This window comes from Siniperca chuatsi, linkage group LG6 (genome assembly GCF_020085105.1).
Source record: "Siniperca chuatsi isolate FFG_IHB_CAS linkage group LG6, ASM2008510v1, whole genome shotgun sequence".
NCBI classification, from domain to species: Eukaryota; Metazoa; Chordata; class Actinopteri; order Centrarchiformes; family Sinipercidae; genus Siniperca; species Siniperca chuatsi.
The window spans coordinates 2937114-2957398 of NC_058047.1; the positions used below are offsets into that span (position 1 = coordinate 2937114).

Here is a 20285-nt window from a genome sequence, read left to right on the forward strand (position 1 = left end):
TTTACAATAGATAACACGATCCATTCACTCAGTTTAGTGACAACTGTCCTATTTTTCAAAAGGCAAGTGACTTTAACTGTAAATGTTGATTGGGACTAATGACTTCACTTTGGGAATTACATGGAGGACCGATTACAGTTATTTGGAGGTAAAATTTGCCAAGTTCATACATTATAATAATAATAATAATGATAATAACTATTTCGCACCTTTAAAAACAGAAAAATTATGATGAAAGATACGAATGGTAAAAGACATAAAACAAAAAAGCAATAAAAAGATGACATCACATAAAGCAAGTCTATAAAGATGGTTTTCAAGAAGTGATTTAAAAGGAGGTCACTGATTCTGCGATTACAATTATTAAAACATTATCCCAGCAATCACGTGCACGTTCTTCTTGTCACACAAGCACTAGAAGAAACGTCTGGCAGAATGGCAGAATAATTATTTGAAATATTTCAGCATGAAAGCGATGAGGTTGAAAGATTTGGGGTTTTGAAGATGGTTTATTAAAACGGTTTTCAGGGACGGCTACTGGGCTAACAAAGTCCTTCTGGTCCAGTCTAATATGGATGGTAGGATACAGTGGAATTTATTTATCATAGAACTGATTATTACCACATTATTCTCCTGTGATTACAAATGTATGCACAATGAACAGATGTGTAGCAGACGTCAGATGATCAAGGCAGAGTTCATGAGAAGCTGCTGATGCTCCTTTAAAAAGATGGGTTTTCTGGAGAAATCCAGTACCAAATACCATGATATAGAGCGAACGAAGACACAGCAAGTAATGTAACCAATGTTAGCTAGGTTGTGGGTTAGCAAACTGTCCCTACAGCTGCTGCTGAGAAGCTAACAGAGAGGACGAGACGGTTTCCAGAGCCAGCACAGACGCTCCAGACAGCGACGCTCACAACTCTCCTGCTACTATAGCTACCATCACAACAGCAGTATATTTACAGAGCCAGGGCTGCGTACAAACACCAGAGTTCTTTTTCAGCGCACACACTGAACAGACAGCTAGCGGACCGTGAGGAGAGAGTCGCTGAATTTGACAAAAAGACGTGTATTGGATTAGAATCGCATACCCCACCTTCAAATTATTTTGCCTAAATCACAGCTGCTGCTGTAAACTTCATATACAGTATGAAGAACAGGTGTATCCCAGTGGAAAGTGCTGAGCAAACAAGCAAATATCTCTTTGTGACTTTAAATGAGGACCAATAGTTCTTGGGAATCCGACTGCAGGCGAGCTGGCTGGCGACGTCAGTCCATATCTGGTCTTCCTACGACTCTCCGGGGGCGACCGCTGGCCCCCAGCCACTCTGTTCCAACTCCGCTATCACCGACATATGTTTGAAGTCTGCAGGGTGGTGGTTAAATGCCTCGACCAATCGGTACGTCTCCTGCCTTTGCGTGCCATAGAACAGCTGCACCTGATTGGCCAAGCACTGAGCCTGGTGGACGGTCTGGGAAGAGGAGGGACAGACGCTTTAACATATAGCCAATATTTGAGTCTTTGAATACATCAGTCTGTTTTGTTGTCCAGGTCTGATACACTATGTGGACACCTGAACATTACACATGTATGTGATTGTTAAACAAGTTATTCCAAAACCACAAGCATTAATCTGCTGCTTTAACAGCCTTCAAAAGGACTGCCACAAGATGGGCAGATGTGTCCACATACTTTTGGCCATATAGTGTATGTTATCTTAAATAATGTGAAAATACGTGCAAAAACTCCATTAAGGTCCATTGATAAGGGTGTAGCCTGCAGCCAGGTGAGTCCATACAGGTAAACACAGCAGGTAGAGGACTTACTATGAACTTGGGGTCCATCTCGGCCGTCATGAGGACCACGCCCTTCTCCTCCTTCAGGTCTGGGTAGTGGTAGAGGATCAGCTGACTGGGAGCGTTCTCGCCCAGCATCTGGACACCGACACAGAAAGGAAAACTGTATTTAACACCTCCAGGTAATGAGCTAAAGGCTTCATACTGAGGAGAAGAAAAAAAGGCAATTATTTACTTACCTAATTTTAAGTGGTGTTAAAAATTAATTGCATATTATATACAGTGCATCCGGAAAGTATTCACAGCGCTTCACTTTTTCCACATTTTGTTATGTTACAGCCTTATTCCAAAATGGATTAAATTCATCATTTTCCTCAAAATTCTACAAACAATACCCCATAATGACAACGTGAAAGAAGTTTGTTTGAAATCTTTGCAAATTTATTAAAAATAAAAAACGAAAAAAAATCAAATGCAGACTTCCACAGCAGCATGTGAAGGGGTTTACCTGGACGTTGATGAGGGAGGTGAAGTGGAGCTCGTGTCCGGACCACTGACCCACGAAGAACTCATAACCCTCCTTCTGAGGCAAAGCATAGAGGAACTGAGGGAGGTCGCCGTGGTGATGAGAAAGAAAAATAAAGAGGGAAAAATGTGATGCACATCATAGAATCAAATTATTAACAACTTGCTCTGATGATTTCAAGTGTTGTTCATCTGGTACTTTGCAGCTAATTAGCCAAAACCTGATTTTAAACAATTTTGCCTTGCGCAGCAGAATACGTGAATGCTCATAAATAACCAGTGTTTCTGTTTATAATGACAGACTGATAATCCTAGAACTCCAAATTAGTTTCTGCAGCTTTTCATCAACATGTTTCAGTGCGAGCAGCAGTGATCTTACCATCTGGCAGGACTTTGATCTGCTGAAAATCACCTCGTACATCTGTGTCTGCAATGTAAGAGAAGATGTAAGGTTATTAGATCATTACTAGACACGTGCCAACGTGAACATTGTTCATCATTGTCTACAAAACTGTCTGTTTTATCAAAAAGTTTTCTATTTACAAGTAGAAAAGGTTTCAGTCGTAGTCATCTGGACACGGTTTTCAGAATCAAGACGTTTCGGCTCCCATCCGGAAGTCATTCTCAATTGTGAAAATGGTCTGAGAACTCAGAAATTTAAGCTACTCTGTGTTGCTTAGGCCCCGCCCTCAGGGGGGAGTCTTCCTGAGTGTCTGCTGTTTACCCTGCCTAGTTTACCCTGCCTAGTTAACTAGTAACTAGGCAGGGTAAACTAGGCAGGGTAGCTTAAATTTCTGAGAAACATCGTAGAAACCTTTTCTACGATGGAACACTCCTGGACAAATGAGGGACTACACCGTCTTCTATTATCAAAAGCAACAACAAACCCACTTTGTGCACATCTAAATATGTTGGATGGAAAAAAAAAACAGAGGAGGGATAATTATATTTGAGGGTGCCATTGCAACATAAACTAATCACTTATTGTGCAACTGTCCACCGTAGATTTAAGATATCATAAAACAAACACACGAGCTCAAAACATAACTCGTCTTCTGCAACAACGGGTAAAAATCACAAAAGTGAAACTAAATGAAATGTGGAGCTCTTGCTCAAGGAAAGAACCCAATTTTGTTAATTCAATCCAAGCATGGAAAAAAAATATATTAAAAAGGAAGTAAATGACATAAGTAAATATCATGTGCTGCATCAGTATGTTCTCTGGTGTTAAACTCACCGGGATGACGGCGCTGATTGTGTCCTTGGTTGAATAATATTTCATCCAAAGCTGAGAGAAGAATACATAAAGTCAAAACAAAGAAAAGTCTCAAAGGGTGCAAACTGCAACAGGAAACAACGTGACTATCGGTGGGTAAACTGCAGTAAAGTTAAAGCACTGACTCCCTCCGACAGACTCACCTCTGCAATTTCCTCGCCCGTCTTGTCCCTGATCATCTCCATGTTGAGGATGGAGCCCAGCGTCTGAAGAACAACGCGTTACACACTCTGTTACCAGTACACGCTTCATCATCATCTTTTTTTTTTTTTTTTGTAAAAGCCACAAGGAAAACGGTTAAAACTAAAGTCGTTCATGAGGCATTTGGTTCAAATATGCACAAACACACGATTCCACAGAACAGGATGAAAAATCGTACCAAAACAATGTATTGATTAGTCAAATTAATCTGTGACAATTCTGATATTTGATTAATCATTTGAGTGTTCAGCTTTAATGTGAACATTGCGTGCTTATCTGTGTTTCACATCATTGTCAATTAAAGTACCTTAGGCTTTTTGACCATTAATCAGAAACATTTCAGGACATAATTTCTGACTTGAGTTGTGTCAAGGCTTTTGTAATTACTATGAGATTTATTGAGTAATGTTAATTATTAAAAAAAAACATTCAAAATCAATAAAAAAAGAAGCAGCTCTAAATATAACCATAGAAACAGAATAAATTTAAAGTGAAGTAAAACCGTTATGCATCCACCAATCTCACCTTGTTCTTTGTGAAACCTCCTGATGCTTCATCGCCGGCAGCCATCTTGTCCCGTTTCTCCAACTGCAAAGATTCCCACAACAAAAGTGACATCGCATTCATACCACTGTGCTCACGAGCCGTCACAGGAAAACCAACAAATGGAAGCAGAGAAACACGCTCTCTAATTCTTCTCCATGATGTTGATAATTAACAGGCTCACAGGAGTAGTCCATCTGCTGAGGACATTTAAACGCACGCTTACCAGTTTAAGGTAAAACGTTTTGGGTAAAAGTTTGAGTTCACAGAGATCTCACACTTTATCAGATGATGCACAAGTACTTAAAAATGTGTGTAAATGTGTTTAAATTTCTGACTTTAATTTGTTTTATATCTCAGGACTTCCAGAACTCTCAAAGTATATTCCCATGGTGTTCTGCCCTGTATTTGAGCCCGGCTGATACTCCACCTCCTGCTCCATGAGCCGGATGAACTCCGCCTGCTTCGAGTGTCCGAGCACTTCATTCTTGGCCTCGTGCCGTTTCTCCAGTCGGGCTTTGTACTCCTGTGGTTTGTTGCTGAAAACAAGTCGGAAAAAAATCAATGAAACATCAAAAAAGTGAGCAGCTTTCAAAATGACTTCCGGCAGAGAAGAGGCCGCAGCGTGATAAAGCACCATAATAGCAGTTTAAGCTTATTAACTACAAACTGTGTCTGCTGACCGTTTTTAGAGAAAAACCATCAGTTTCTAGAACTATTTCCAACCCTCCAGCCAATTATTTATTTACATTAATTTCAGTACACTATGAAAGTCAACTTGTTATATTATTCAGTGTTTTTGCTGTCTTTGCATGAAGGTTTAAGTGTTTCATCACAGGCTGGGAGGCCACAGCATGCAGAAATGTGTCACTTTACTTGATTGTGTCTGTCGGTAGTTCGCGGGTCCAGCCCCAAGGGGAAACAATGAGTAAACTTAAATAGCAAGAAAAGGATCATGTGATTTTTGTGGTTGCTGTTCAGCAGCCGAAATATAAGCGTCCTTTATCAAACTACCAGCAGAGTTCTCAAAACGTTCCTGCTTTTAAATGCTTCCAATTTTGTTTCTGTCTTCTAATATGTGAACATTTTGGGATTTTCTCAGTTTTGAATCACTGTGAACTGAATATCTTTGGGCTTGGAACTTTCTTTGATCAGACAAAAAGAACTTGTGATGTACATTTTTCATTATTTTCTGACATTTTATTGCCAAAATGATTAACCAAGAAAATAATCTTTAGATTTAGTTATACTGAAAAGCCCTATTTGCAAAGTAATATTAACCATCAAGTTTGTTTCACTTTTCTTAAACTCACTGATTAGGATATCATGGGGAAGGCCCAATTGGCCTAAATTACTTAGTGGGGAGGGCATAGCTTTAATAATAATAATAATAATAATAATAATAATAATCTTCCCATAGGAATCTAAAGAGTCTAGTACTAAATTCGGCATACAATAGACTTTCCAAAAAACATTTCTTTAAATCAAATTGGCGTGATCAGTGAGCACTTTTAAGAGTCCAACAGTAAATTAGCCTTTTGGCAAAACACAATTATTGAGAGATTACCGGGCGAGTCAGAATCAGCTTAATTGGCCAGGTAAAAACAAGGACAACAAGCGCAACTAAAATTAAGCTACTATGTGCAAAGCTTTATTTATTCATATATGTAAATAATGTATAAAAAACAACTACAGTAACATAACTGAAATAAAATAGTCATCTGTAAATGTTAACATTGTGTACGTGGATACACTGCATGGTAGCTTAAATGTAAAACGAATAGATCATTAGCTCATCAGAATTTCGATGAAATCTCTTGCTGTAGTCTAAATAGTATTTACGCTTGTTGAAAAGCAAATTACTTTTAAAATAACAGACTTTTCTAACGGAGATTCGGATATCGCGGAGAACGCGTTGTGTTGCTGCTAGCTAAGTTAGCCCGCTGACCTGCGCAGCTTCTGGATCTTGTCCTGGTACTTGCTGAAGTACGGGTTCTCCTCCAGATCCGGCTCCTTCCGCACTGAGAAGGCTCGGAAATGCGCCGGGACCAGCCCGGGGATCAGCGTCCTGATACCAGTGGCCCTGACCGCTAACATCCCCCGGTACAAACATGACATTTGTACCATGGCCGCCGCCATCTTTCCATCGCTCCCGTCCAACATCTATAATGTTCCGGCGGGCAGCGATTTTCATACATTGGTTCCGAAAAAAGAGAAAAATGATTGTAATTATTTCATTGTGTTATTACTGTTGTCTATTTAGTTAAGCCACCACAATAAACAATATAACAAATAATGTAAAGTGTGTATATATATATATATATATATATATATATATATATATATATATATATATATATATATATATATATATATATATATATATATATATATATGTATGTATGTATGTATACTTTTTTATGTTGTTTTGTAAATAAGCCCTACTCTGCCAAAAAATAAATAACACATATACCATACTTATACTCATTATTTCCATGGTAACAGATAATAAATATATTGAAGGTTTGTGAGGATTACAAGTGTTTTGTAACGTGGAACGACACTTAGTTTTCCTGTAAACTTTTTCAGCGATGATGATAAAATACAGCTATTCTGTGATTGTGAGAAAATAATTACTTGTTACACTGAGATCACAAATATAATTTTTGTCTCTCATGATAATTAAGTTAATTATTCTCTGGTTTCAAGGAAGCAAGCTTGTTTTGTTGTGATCACAAGTAACTTTCTTGTGATGAGAAAAAGAAAAGCCTCCATCACATCTCACTCCAAAACCTTGGGCATTGATGAGCTGCTCTTACAGCCTCCACTCTTCTGGTGTCAGTCTTTCCACCAGATGTTGAACCTGGCTCCCATTCAGCCACAAGAGCATTAGTGAGGTCCAACACTGATGTTGGGTGATGAGGTCTGGCTCGCAGTCGGGTGGAGGTCAGGGCTCTGTCTGTGCAGACCAGTCAAGGTCTTCCACACCAGTCTAGGAAAACTATTTCTTTATGGAGCTGCTTTGTGCACGGGGGAAATGTCATGTTGAAACAGGAAAGAGACAAACAAAAAGGTTGGCACAAAGTTGGAAGAACACTATAGATGTCTAAAATATCATTGTAGGCTTTAGCATTAAGATTTCCCTTCATTGGAACTAAGTAGCCCAAACCAGGAAAAACAGACCCAGAACAAAAGCACAGAAAACACCCGTGTCCACATACTTTTGTCTTTCTTTGTCATCTCTAGTGACACTTTTGGAGGATTTTCAACATATACATAAAATAAAGCGAATAATGAACAGCTTCACATTTGCCACAGCTCTTTGAATGTTGTCCCGACTCGTTGACACCACTGGAGGTCACTATATGTCTTCATTGAGAACTGCCTGAATATCTCTACATGCATAAAAGCTGCTACATTTGAGTCCTCCCTGGTATCTGAAGACACTGCGAATCATTGCAGCGATCCACCTCCACAAACACAGCTCAGATTGACAAACAGATAAATGAGCAGATGAATGCAGTAAACAATCTGCTCCAACCCTTCCAGAGTCACTTACTGATGCTCTCATCTTTTCCTCTGTGTGTATAAACCCACACTGGTGTTTATGCCTGTGCGTGTGTGTGTGTGTGTGTGTGTGTGCACTAACAGACACCGTGCTGGCTGTAAATTTAATGAGATGTGTGTTTCCCAGGTGACCGTCTGAGTGCTTATGTGTTTACTTTCCATAGCCAGTCATTTTTCAATCACTAATCAATACACAAAGCAGCTGGGAGCTGTTCACTGGGTCCCCGCAGATGATGATGATGATGGTGGCCAGTGTGAATGTGTTTACGTGTGCATACATGGCAGCTGATCTGCACTTCATCACAGATTATCATTGATTGTGTTACACAGAAACACATTTAGAACAGTGTTTTTCAGATGTTTGCTTTTTCTGTGGTTTTCTGGTGTTAATGTCCTTTTCATTCTTTAGTTAAAAAAAAAATCTAGGCTCAATTCAAGTTTATAATTACAATGATGTTGTTATTGTGGAACTGCTTTAAGTGATTAAAAATGTGTGGATCAATACATCACACAGTACACACACAGTAGCAGCAATGTTGTTGTACTTATAAATGTGATGGGTTTTCCTCTTGTGTGTTCCTTCTTAAGGTTTGTTTCATTTTAACCCATTTAAGATTTTCTTGAGTTGTTTCCTGCCAGCTGGTGGTGTATGTCTCCATCACAAGGACCTGATGAGACAGTCACTGTATTTTTGTACTACTTTTTTTACACAAAAAAGACCATTAGGCACTTTTTAAGGAATCTGTCTGGAAACAATTGAATAGTATAACTGTAAGACTACTGGTTAGTGATTTGTCTAAGAAAACCAGGCAAAAAATGCATCTTATCCATAAAAGCAGCATGCAGGACTCATGACCTGAGTATTTTTAAAAATCCTGGCTGAAGCCTTGTCTGAATGAGATGCTGTCACTGTCCTCAGGATGTCAGCTGCACCTGTTCAGGTGTGAACACAGTGCACAAAAACCACAAAGGTAGTAACAAAAGTCTTCAGTTTGAGTTAGTGAACGGATGTCAAATGATCCACTGGCCATTCCTCGATTCGATCTCTTTTAGACTTCAGCTGTGGCACTGTCATCATTTGAGTTTAGAATCAGAATCACCTGTAGAAATATGTGTACATCTTCTTTTCCTTTCGGCTGTTCCCTTTCAGGGAATCATGTGCCTCCATCTAACCCTGTCCTCTGCATCCTCTTCACTCACACCAATTAACTTCATGTCCTCTCTCACTACATCCGAAATATGTGTACATATAAATACATATATAAAGCAACAACGACCAACAACAAACAGTGTCTATATACAAGTCAAGTGTTTCTGTAAATTGTAAACAAATATAAATAGTGCAAAGGAATAAATATTGTATGACTAATGTAATAATTACTTTATATACATGAAGTAGATGGTTATGTACAGTATATGCATGTATACAGTATATACAGCGTGCAGGATTTATATTTGACAGTGATGGATGGTATGTACATGTTAAAGCACACTGTGTATTTGAACCTGTAAATACATAATTTATAATGTGCAGTAGGTAAGTGGATGTTTGAGCGTTACAGGGTTATTGACACTATGTGGCTGATGTCAACGGTTAATCAGAGTGATGGCCAGTGGAAAGAAACTGTCGTTGTGTCTGGTTGTTTTGGCGCACAGTGCTCTAACTAAACTTAACTAAACTTTTTAAACAGTGGGTGGGAATCTCAGAGTCGGTTTTATGTTGGTAACACTGGGCTTCCTCTGATCTGTCCATCTGATCTGTTTACCAGTAACAGGATTTCCACACAAATCAGATGAGCCTGAAATAAAAAGAATATATGTCAACTTTCTTTATTTAAAGGTCCAGTGTGTAACATTTAGAAGGATCTATTGGCAAAAATTTAATATAATATTTAGAAGTATGTTTTCATTAGTGTATAATCACCTGAAAATAAGAATCGTGTTTTCGTTACCTTAGAATGAGCCATTTTTATCTACAGAGAGGAGCGGGTCCCCTTCCACAGAGGTAGCCATGTTGCACCGCCATGTTTCTACAGGAGCCCAGAACGGACAAACCAAACACTGGCTATAGATAGGGCCGTTCGCGTTTTTTACGAGTTTGCCGGCCACCATAGTTTCTTCTACACGCTTGGAAGGAGAGGGTGAGGCGAGAGGTGTTCAAATGGTTGCAAACTGCAATTTCACCGCTAGATGGCACTAAATCCTGCACACTGGACCTTTAAGTCAAATTGTAACGATAAAATAATTGTTTTGTAAGATCAGATCTGTAGGAATTTGAGAATCTACACATGTATACCTAGAAACAAGAGTTCAAATAACTAGCAACGCGAAAACAAATGAAATCAAGACAAAATCCTATCAAATAAAGGACTAGAATGAATTCACGTTGTTATATTGTGTCATGTGTTCTGCAGATTTGCCTGTGACTGTAAACACACATCTCCACCCTCTGTGCTGTCAGACATTGACCGCTTTCTTTAATCTACTCGCTACTTCAGTTTTTTCTTCCTCTGCTCTCACTGACCTGCTGTCCTCCTCCTCCTCTTCTCTCTCTCTGCATTCTCTTGCTCTCTTTGTTATGGGGGTCCTGCATGGAGGATGTATATTTTATGTGCGGCTCTGGAGGCTTTTACCATTAATTATAGAGAAACACTAAGCTCTCCATTTGCCGGACAGATGTTATTTTTTACTTAAGGAGAGAAAGGGGACTGTTCCATAATTCAGAGGTAATCCCGCTCACCAGAGAACAAATAAATAAATGAATAAATAAATAAAGCCAAAGCAAAAACCACAAACATTTGGTACACTGCTCCTGCGTGCTCAGACATGTAACGCAACAGCCAACACACACGCACAGATTTCCTCTGTGTTCAGCCTCTAAGTGCCCTCCATGTAATAAATATGGAACAGCTGCTTTATCATTTCATTTTTTATTCAATCGGCTTCTCCCAAAGTATTTCACAAAATCACACACACACACAACGCCAAACCTTTTTTAGCTTTAGAACAATAGATGTATAAAAGTTTTTTTTAAATATATTATAGTATAGTACAAATCTGGATTTAAATAAAAAGATGTTGACGAATTACAAAGCAGAAATGAAACCTTTTAAAATCTGGGTACATCATCACAAACTCATGTTGTGCAGCCGGGTAGAGAGGAAATGATTAGTCAAATGATAGAAAATGAATTAACAACAATTTTGATGATTGATTCATCGTTATAAAAGTAATTTATCAACCAAAAATACCAAACACTATCTGGTTCCAGTTTCTGAAATGTGAGGATTTGCTGTTTTTCTCTCTGTAAACTGAATATTTTAAACGTCACATTGGGCTCTGGGAGCCCGCGATGGGTATTCTTCAGGGTCGTAGCTAATATTGAGGACACTGAGGTCACGTCCTCTGTAATATTTCTGGGATTTGGGGGAATTTAATGGGAGGAAGAGGAGGTTACATATTACACTTTTTAAGGCTGATTCTGATATTTTGTAGACTATATTTTTTAGGCTAAAAACTGAATACATTAAAATAAACTTTTCTCCACCATAATTACACACCTGGTAGTGAAGACAGGGCTGTCAGACAACATTTAGACAATCATGCAGGGAGATAACGTTTACAAAAATACAACTGAATAGTTAAATGAATAGATAAAATGTGAAATTATGGTGTTTTTTTTAAATACCCCCAAAGATTGTACAGAGTTTGGTTGGTGGCTAGTCAAAAATGTATTAAATGGGTATGTTGTGCTGGGCAAAGTTGGACTCGTGACCTCAGTATTTCTAAAGTCCTGGCTTAATAAAGAAAATACTCCCTAGTTGCAGCCCTACAGTCAGTGTTTGTTCAAATCTACAGCACCTTATTTCAAAGTCTTCAGGGGTGGGTCAGTCGTTACAAAATGACTTTTCAAACCCACAACTTTATTTTAAATTGTAGTCGAGATTCCAAAGTCTCCAGAGACACCAAACCAAAGACCTCCAGGTTTTGACTATTTCACAGACTTTTTATTTAAGTGTTGGAACAAGCAGATACAGAATATATGATGTCCGTGCGGAAATAAGAAGATGACTAATGGGAAAATCAAGAGTTTAGGAGGTGGTAATAGAATTAAAGGCCATGTATTCTGCAGACCAGCCAGCCCAGAATCCAGATGTTAATATCTGGATTAAATACCTGCCTTCTGACATATTTTACATACAATTAACCTCCTAAAATCTTGATATTGACCTTAAATTCTGCCAACACTCTGCAAACCCTAGAGGTTTTGGCCATCATTTTATGCTAATTTCCCCAAACTCAGAAATATTTGGTATTTTTGGAAAGTTTGAGATCATTTATGTTTTAAAATCATGTGATCATCTCATATTTCCCAAGGTTGGAAAAAGTATTTTATTCTGTCTGTCTGGAAGCATCACAGTATATTCTGTATAAGCTTGTACTAACTCTTCAGTGAATTTAAACGCTGTTTATACTGAGTGAAGTATTCAAATCAAATGGAAATTTAAACATCTACAATTCCATGACAACTGGGCAAACTCATCAATCATGTGTTGTGATAGAGTGTGTGCTGGAACAGCTGCCAAACGTTGCCCTGAGATTGTTTTCTTAACTAAGAATTCATGTTTTTATGGCTGCACCATGCCATCAAAAGGAAATATTCTGGCTGTCAAATTTCCCTTCAGCCTGATGTATTTGCTTCTTTTTTTTTAACTTTGGGATCTTCACTAGGATCTAAAATACAGTTCTGTGGGTTTGAACAATGTTTGGCTGCAGCATGAATTTTGTAATAAGTGATGGCAGATCAGTGGGGTTGAACTTCTTTTTTGGGGGAAATTAGTACAAAAGGATGCACAGGACATAATAAAAACAACAAAAGTCAACCTTTTGAATGTTTAAAGGTCTATTTGATGGAATGATGCAGCCATAAAAACATAGTGGTTGAATATTTTACATAGTATAATCACCAGTATTGGAACAAGTAGACCCAGTGATGCTGTTATACAGTGTAGAAAACCAGAGGTTTCCCTTAATTTGAAGTTTGAGGGCGAAAACAAGGAGCCTAAATAAATGTGAAACACCTCAAAGCGCATGCTTTTTTCTCCAGATATTGAAAAGTATTCTGCTTCATGTAATAGCAGCTCAGTGATATTTTCATGTGCCGTCTCAGTCTGCCATGTTGCCGTCGGTCTGAGTGTGTAACGTGCGATGAGGTTTGATTTCAAGCCTTTGGGTTTTCGGGGTCTTGGGACCACTCACTTACCCTCCCTCCGGCGAGCTGAAATCGCACCCCTGGGCCGGTGAATGACCCTTATCCTCACTCCCCGCACAAACACACACACGGTTAAGCACTCACATACACACTCAGTGAAAAAGGGTCGGGCTTGGCAGAGGAATCCCATCGTTTTAGAGAGGGATCCCATTAAAAGTGCATGAGTGTGTCTGTCTAGGAATCAAGACACTCGCTCTGCTGCTCAGCAGATAGCTCGGTGTGTGTGTGTGTGTGTGTGTTATTTATTCATGCACAGAGTTATTAGGGCATCCTGTGGTGGGCATCGCTCACTTTATGCTGGACACACTGAGGAGCTGTAGAGGGTTGAATGAAATCTGAAGGTTTTGCAGCTTTGTCTCCAGGTTTGGGTTTTCAGGTCTTCAAAGGATCATTAACTGAACCTCTGACCCTGGATTCCACAGTGACCATCCTGCAAACACACAATCTTTACATCTTTAAATCATAATCACATCCAAAAAAATAAATGACACACCCAGGATATATGTAGTCCTGGAGGTGAGGGGCTTATGCGCTTGATTTTTCTGGCTCTGATCTCCTCTGCCTGGTAGAGCTACAGGCTCGGACCTGAAATTCAACATTTTGCATGAAAAGACATTAAGATTTAACACTGAACCAGCAGCACACACAGAACCAGAGAAATGAGCGACGACATTGGAGGACGGAGCTGGAAAAAAGTGAGATTAAGGCAAAAGAGAAGCAGTCCGCACACTGAATATTACAAGATTTTTTTAAATGATGCAACATTTCAATCTTAAAGGTCTTCGTCAGGTCAAAACTCTTCTTCCTTTATGCTCTGCTTTCGTCCTGCACCTGTTCTAAGGTCGGGCGTGGACACTATCCACCTACTTTGCTTTAAAGTGAGATTAAACATCATGTGTTATTAGCCCCCTAAAATTCTGAAATAACAAAATGATGAAACTGAAGTAAATTCAGTACAGGTTCTGTTTAATTTTACTAAATAAGATAATTCATTTGTCAGATTTAAAGTTTTGAAAATGAAATAAGATTATTTAAGATTAAACTAACCTAAAAATTGCAAAAATAAATAAATAAAATACATATGGACCAAGTTTTTTTAAATTTAGAAATGTTTCTAAACATCATTAAAAATCTAATTAATATTATTAAAAGATCACAAAAAAGTAATTTTACCAAATGTACAGGACTGATTTTGTAGACACAAGTTAAATACGTTACTGTACAAATCCAGTCAGGATCAGGCAGTAATAAAGCTTTCTTTCTGTTATTATACATGCAAATATTAGAATTTGTTCATGAAAACTCGCTTATTCACTTATTCGCTTGTGTTCAAGTTTAATTTATGTTCGTTACTCCGATTCATCTTCACATATTTTTCATAAAAATACAAAATAGACAAATAAAACGATTTAAACCAAAGGAAAAAAAACCCTCACAGCAGAGAAACAGTCTCAGTTGGTCTGTCTCACCTAAAAACTCGGCTTTCTCCTCGCGGTCCTCCACGGTCGGTGTGAACGGAGCGGTGTGATGTTGAGATGAGCACCGAGCAGAGAGCACCGCGGCAGGCTGCTGCTGCTGCCGGGCTGCGGCGCCTCATCCGGCCAGCAGGCGGCGCTGCTCGCACACAAACCCGGCGGGGCTCTGAGGCCACAGAGGGGCCACAGAGGGGCCACAGAGGGGCCACAGAGGGGCCAAAGCAGACCAGCAGGTCCACATAACAACAGACTCACACTACCGAGAGGTCAGAACTGTCCTGAAAAACAAACACGGGACACAGAGGCTGAAGAGTTTCACATTATTATTATTATGTATCTTCTTCTGTGGATGCAAAAGTTTACCGTCACTTTTTATTTTCTCCCTTGTTTCACTTTCACTTAGTTTATGTCTTATTTTCTTTTCTATTCTCCGCCACTTCTCCTTGTTTCCTGTCCTCCCCCTTCCCTCTTCCTCTCACCCCTCCTTGTTTTTCCCCTCTCATCACTTTCCTCCTGTCTTTCCTCATCCCCTTCCTCTCCTCTTCCTCTCAAATCTTTCTATCTTTCCTCTTGTTCTTTGTCTTATTTTCTCCCTCTTCCTCTATTCGTTACTTCTTTCTCTTCGCCTCTCCTCTTTCATCTCCTTGCTTCCTCTCCTTGTTTCGTCCCCCTCTTCTGTCCTTTCCTCCCTTCTCCTTCTTCCTCTCCCCCCTTGTTTTTTTCTTCTCTTCTCCTTTTCTCACCTGTTATTACATCTCCTTGTTCTCCTCTCCTCTCATTCTTCTTCTCTTCTCCTTTCTTCCTCTCCCTGCTTCCTTTCCTCACATCTCATTGTTTATCTCCTATCCTCATTTTCCTTCTCTGTATCCTGTTTTCCTCTCCTTCTCTTGTCTTTCTCCCCTGCTTTCCTCTCCTTCTTCCTCACTTTTCATTCTCTCCTCCTCCCTCTTCTTCTTACTTTTCTTTACTTCTTTCTCTTATGTCCTCCTCTTTTTCCTATCCTTTCCTTTTTTCCCTTTTATTACATCTTGTTTTCTCTTCTCTTCTTTTGTCTTTCCCCTTCCCTTTTTCCCTTCTTCTCTTCTCTCCTCTCCTCCTTCCTCTCCTCTCCTTCGTCCTGGCAGCGCTCCAAGGTCAGATGGAGGGGGCACATCTGGAGCGCGCTCAGTGGCGCTGACAGCTGTCACTTTGGCTGGTGCTAATGCAGACGAGCTAACCTGAAATGAGCAGGGACAGGCCTGAAGCTCTGTGCGTCACTGACCGCCTCCTCCTCCTCCTCCTCCTCCTCTTCCTCCTCCTCGGGGAGAGTATGTGGTGAGGGCTGAGGTGCAGGGTGCTGTGGTGGGTTGGGAGAGATAAGGCCGCGGATATAAGAGGGGTCAGTGGGGTCACAGTGTGGTTAGCACTGACAGCAGGGCTCTGAAAGTGATCCAGCAGCAGCGCTAACAGAAAGGCAGAAAACAAGATGGGGCAATAAGGGGGAAAACGACGAAGGACGGAGACAGGAAAGGAGCAGTGATGGAAGAGGAGAGTTTATATGGAGGACGGGACCCTTTGGGGCCCAGGATCCCAACCTTTTTGTCTTGTGGGCACTCATTTTAATTTTTTTTAGATCCTTGAGAGGTAGAAAAAAAATCCTCCAGTATTTCACAAGAAAAAAAGGCCAAAATTGATTTCACTTTCTAAAACAGCACCTTTATTAAGTTAAAGGTGAAGATAAACATTTTCACCACGCCACAATTTCCAAGGTAAAGACTGAATTTTAAATCTCAACTTTTAAGCCACCATTGAGGTATTTAAAGTGCAAATGGAAATTTGAACATTTCATTAGTGGTTAATCATTTATTAAGGCTTTATGGATCACTCATATGCCATTAGTAAGTGATTCCCAACTTGTACCCGGAGTACTTCTGCAGTTGCCAGGGGGTTCGTGGAAAGATTGTGGAGTAGTTCAGCTAATTTGAAAACAATAAAAATGATGATTCTGTAAAAGATATATTTATACATCTACATGTTCCTACAAATAGGATTATAAATTGGTGTGAGGCCTATCTTTAGTACATTTATTGTCACAATAACTACAAAAACTAGCAGCAAGGATAGCCTGACTGCACAGAACACACCTCCTACCAACCAACTGAACACCACCAGCTGAAACTGAGAGCGTGAAAACAAAGTTAGCACAGCAGAAAAGTCGAAATAGAACAAAATAACTGTATGAAAAAAGACCAATTGTAACAATATCAACTTTTATTTAATTAATAGTGTTAAATAAGATCCAGTTTAAAATCCATTTAAATGAACATATTTGGAACATGACAATGGTGTCCATGAAGGGACACTGCACAAAACAGTTTGGTAACCACCGGCTTAATGATCCATGGTGATGTATTAAAGACAAAGCAAGTGTCATGCTGGAGGAGCATAAACACCAGCGAACCGGGCAACCCAAAAGTTGTTCTTACAATTAATTGTAAATAATTAACTGTTAATAAACCATCTTCCTCTGTCCTACATTATTTAAGGTACCCTGTGGAGTATCTGACCACTAGTAGTGCTACTGAACGATGTTTTTACAAGGGGGTTCCTGTTTGCTCACGCACAAGGGCGTTCAAGTAGCCTACGCAAACAAGTATATGATGATGTGATACAGGCTTCACGCAGTTGGTGGCAGTAAAGGGGCCAAGTTACGTAGCAATGCACCAACAAAGGCAAGGAAGAAGAAGACTGCTACCTGACAAACATGGATGTAAATGGTGACGAATTAGCACTATTCCAAAAATTGGCTTTGCAAATGTTTTGTGAGGAAGGAAATGCAGGTTTTTATTAGGCCTCCAGGATACACACACGTGCGTTTTGGTGAGAAACACTGAATGTGAACATAACTGTGTAGGAATACTGCAATACTTAAAGTACAAAAAGTCAGACTACCCATTATGCAGAATAATGTATATTATATTATTGAATTATAATCATTGATGCATTAATGTGCACGTCACTTTAATGTTGCAGCTGGTAAAGATGGGGCTTTTTTTTAACTATACTATATACTGCCGGGTAAGGATCAATACAGTCTTTATCCATCATAATACATCATTATTTATTTGTTGATTTTAGTTTGTAAAGTTAATCTGAATCTGCAAAGTAACTAGTAACTAAAGGTATCACATAAATGTAGTGGAGTAAAAAGTATAAAGTAGTAGTAATAAAATGGAAATACTCAATTGTGTGGTACTTGTATTATACTTAAGAACAGCACTTGAGTAAATGTACTTAGTTACTTTCCACCACTGTTGTTTAATCATCTCGTGACCCCTTGTGGGGTCTCCACCCCCACGTTGGGAACCACTGCATTAGCGGGAGGAGACGGGATGAGAGAGACACACAGATGGAAAACAGAGGAGAGTAAAGTGTAGGAAAAAACAAAGGAGGGATGAGAATGAAGTGACAGTTGTGTCTCTAAAAGGACTCCTGCTCATTATAATGCCTGGTGTCAGTCTTTGTCTTTCCTCCTGTATCTCTATGAATGTCAGATGCATGCTCACTTTAACTCTGTGTGTGTGTCTGTGTGTGTATGTGCATGTGTGTGTGTGATGTCCCACTCTGTGCATAGCCACAGTGCGTGCTGATTCAGCTCGTTATCTGATGGAGCCATAGACAGAATGAGTTTAAATCTCAGCATCGCCGCAAGCTCTCACACTGCTTCATCTACTGTTTGCACTCTCACTCACACACACACACACACACACACACATAGTTTTTTTCACTATCCCCGTGGGGGACGGTCATTGACATAATGCTTTCCCTAGCTCCTTACCCTAACCGTAACCGTAACCATCACAACTAAGTGCCTAACTTAACCCTTACCCTAACCCTAACCTAATTCTAACTTGTACCCTAAAACCAAGTCTTAACCCTCAAAAAGCAGTCTCTACCCATGGGGATCTCAATTTTTCCCCCCACAGTGACACTGTGCATTCAGGTTAAAGTCTCCACCGGGACATAAGAACATGAAACACACACACACATACTGTGCACTGCACATATAAGGCTTCACAGGTACACACACACACTATAAGTGAGAGGTACAATAGACAACAAGTAGTAAGCAAAGAAAAACCCATAGTATTTTACAGAAGTTTTTGTGGCTTTAAAGTGCTTCCGTCAGAGAAAGGAAAGTAAAGGAAAGTATCTGGACACCAGTTACACCCATATGTGATATCTGAACATGTAATTTCAAAACACTGGGCATTAATGTGCTGCTCTAACAGCCTCTACTCTTATGGTTTCAGACCTTCCATGACATGTTGGCCCTGGCTGCAGGGATTTGCTCCCATTCAGACACAAGAGCATCAGTGAGGCCCAACACTGACGTTGGGTGATCAGGTTTCCAAATTTAACTTCAATATTGACTTAACAGCAAAAGCACACAAGAATGAGTAAAGCTACTGTCAGAAAAGGGCAACTAACTCAAATGCAAATACCACCTAGAATTTTTAAAATAGTAGTAATGTAATTGTAGTAACAGAGCCAATAACAACAACTGTAGTAGCAGTTGTCGAGCAGGAACACGGGGGCAGCAGGTGGCCCACCACAGATCCAGACTCTGCAGCTCCGGAGGCAGAAAGACCTGCTGAAAGCGACAGAAGGAGGGAGGAGAGAGACGAGAAAGCATAGAACTACGGGAAAGAGAAGATGTCGAGTTAGTAACATGCAGTAATGGGATAAAAATGCATACAGACGGAGAGGGAGAGAAGGAGAGAGGAAAGAGGTGCATCATGGGAAGTCTCCCGGCAGTCTAGGCCTATAGCAGCATAACTAAGGGATGATTTAGGACTCACCCAAGCCAGCCCTAACTATAAGCTTCATCAAAGAGGAAAGTCTTAAGCCTACTCTTAAATGTGGAGATGGTGTCTGCCTCCCGAACCCAAACTGGGATCTGATTCTACGGGAGAGGAGCTTGATAACTGAAGGCTCTGGCTCCCATTAATGTGTGCAAAGACCAAGAACAGCTTCAGAATAAGTACTATGAACTGCGGTTGTGAAAATCGCAATCTCCGAGAGTCTAGAAATTGCCAGTTTTGTCCAACCAACAGTCCAAAAGCCAAAGGTGTTCAATTTACAAAATTTACAAAGCAGCAAATCCTCTAACTCTATCATTCTCATAAAAATATAAGTGTGGACCGCAGGCCACGTGTAAGTGACCAGACAGTTAACAGATCCGGTGGAGGTTTGCAGGGTAATGACTCTCGTTCAGGGATTATCCCAAAGTAAAAACTGACAATTTTTTTAACCAACCCCTCTTGGTAATTTGAGCTCCTGGCCTGGTGAGCCTTTTACTGATGTAATAATCAGGATAATCTGCCTGTAATAGCTGGATTACAGCAGGTTAGGAAGACCGTACTCTTTGGCAGAGCCCTCCTCTGGATCTAAACTCTAATTTATTAATCAACTAATGCCCATTCAAGGCCTGCTTAGGGACGCAGAGGGACTCAGCAGAGCTCTGAGAGAGGGAGCTTCAACCCATTGCTGGGTCCGTCATTACACAGACAAGCATTGTTCAAACAAAACTTTGTTTTGAAGGGTAAAGCTGACGTTATTTTATATTTTTCTCATTGTCAAAAAA

General features: G+C 39.9%; 1 protein-coding gene across 1 annotated transcript; it reads right to left on the reverse strand.

Moving 5' to 3' along the window:
* Positions 1 to 489: 489 nt before the first annotated feature.
* On the reverse strand, positions 490 to 6523 carry atpaf1 (ATP synthase mitochondrial F1 complex assembly factor 1). The gene is made up of 9 exons (XM_044199349.1): positions 6294 to 6523; positions 4776 to 4884; positions 4328 to 4390; positions 3745 to 3807; positions 3563 to 3613; positions 2705 to 2752; positions 2309 to 2404; positions 1831 to 1938; positions 490 to 1475 (listed from the first exon to the last, which is right to left on the reverse strand). Exons 1-9 carry the CDS (start codon positions 6506 to 6508, stop codon positions 1293 to 1295), a joined length of 936 nt encoding a protein of 311 aa, XP_044055284.1. The 5' UTR covers positions 6509 to 6523; the 3' UTR covers positions 490 to 1292.
* Positions 6524 to 20285: the final 13762 nt, after the last annotated feature.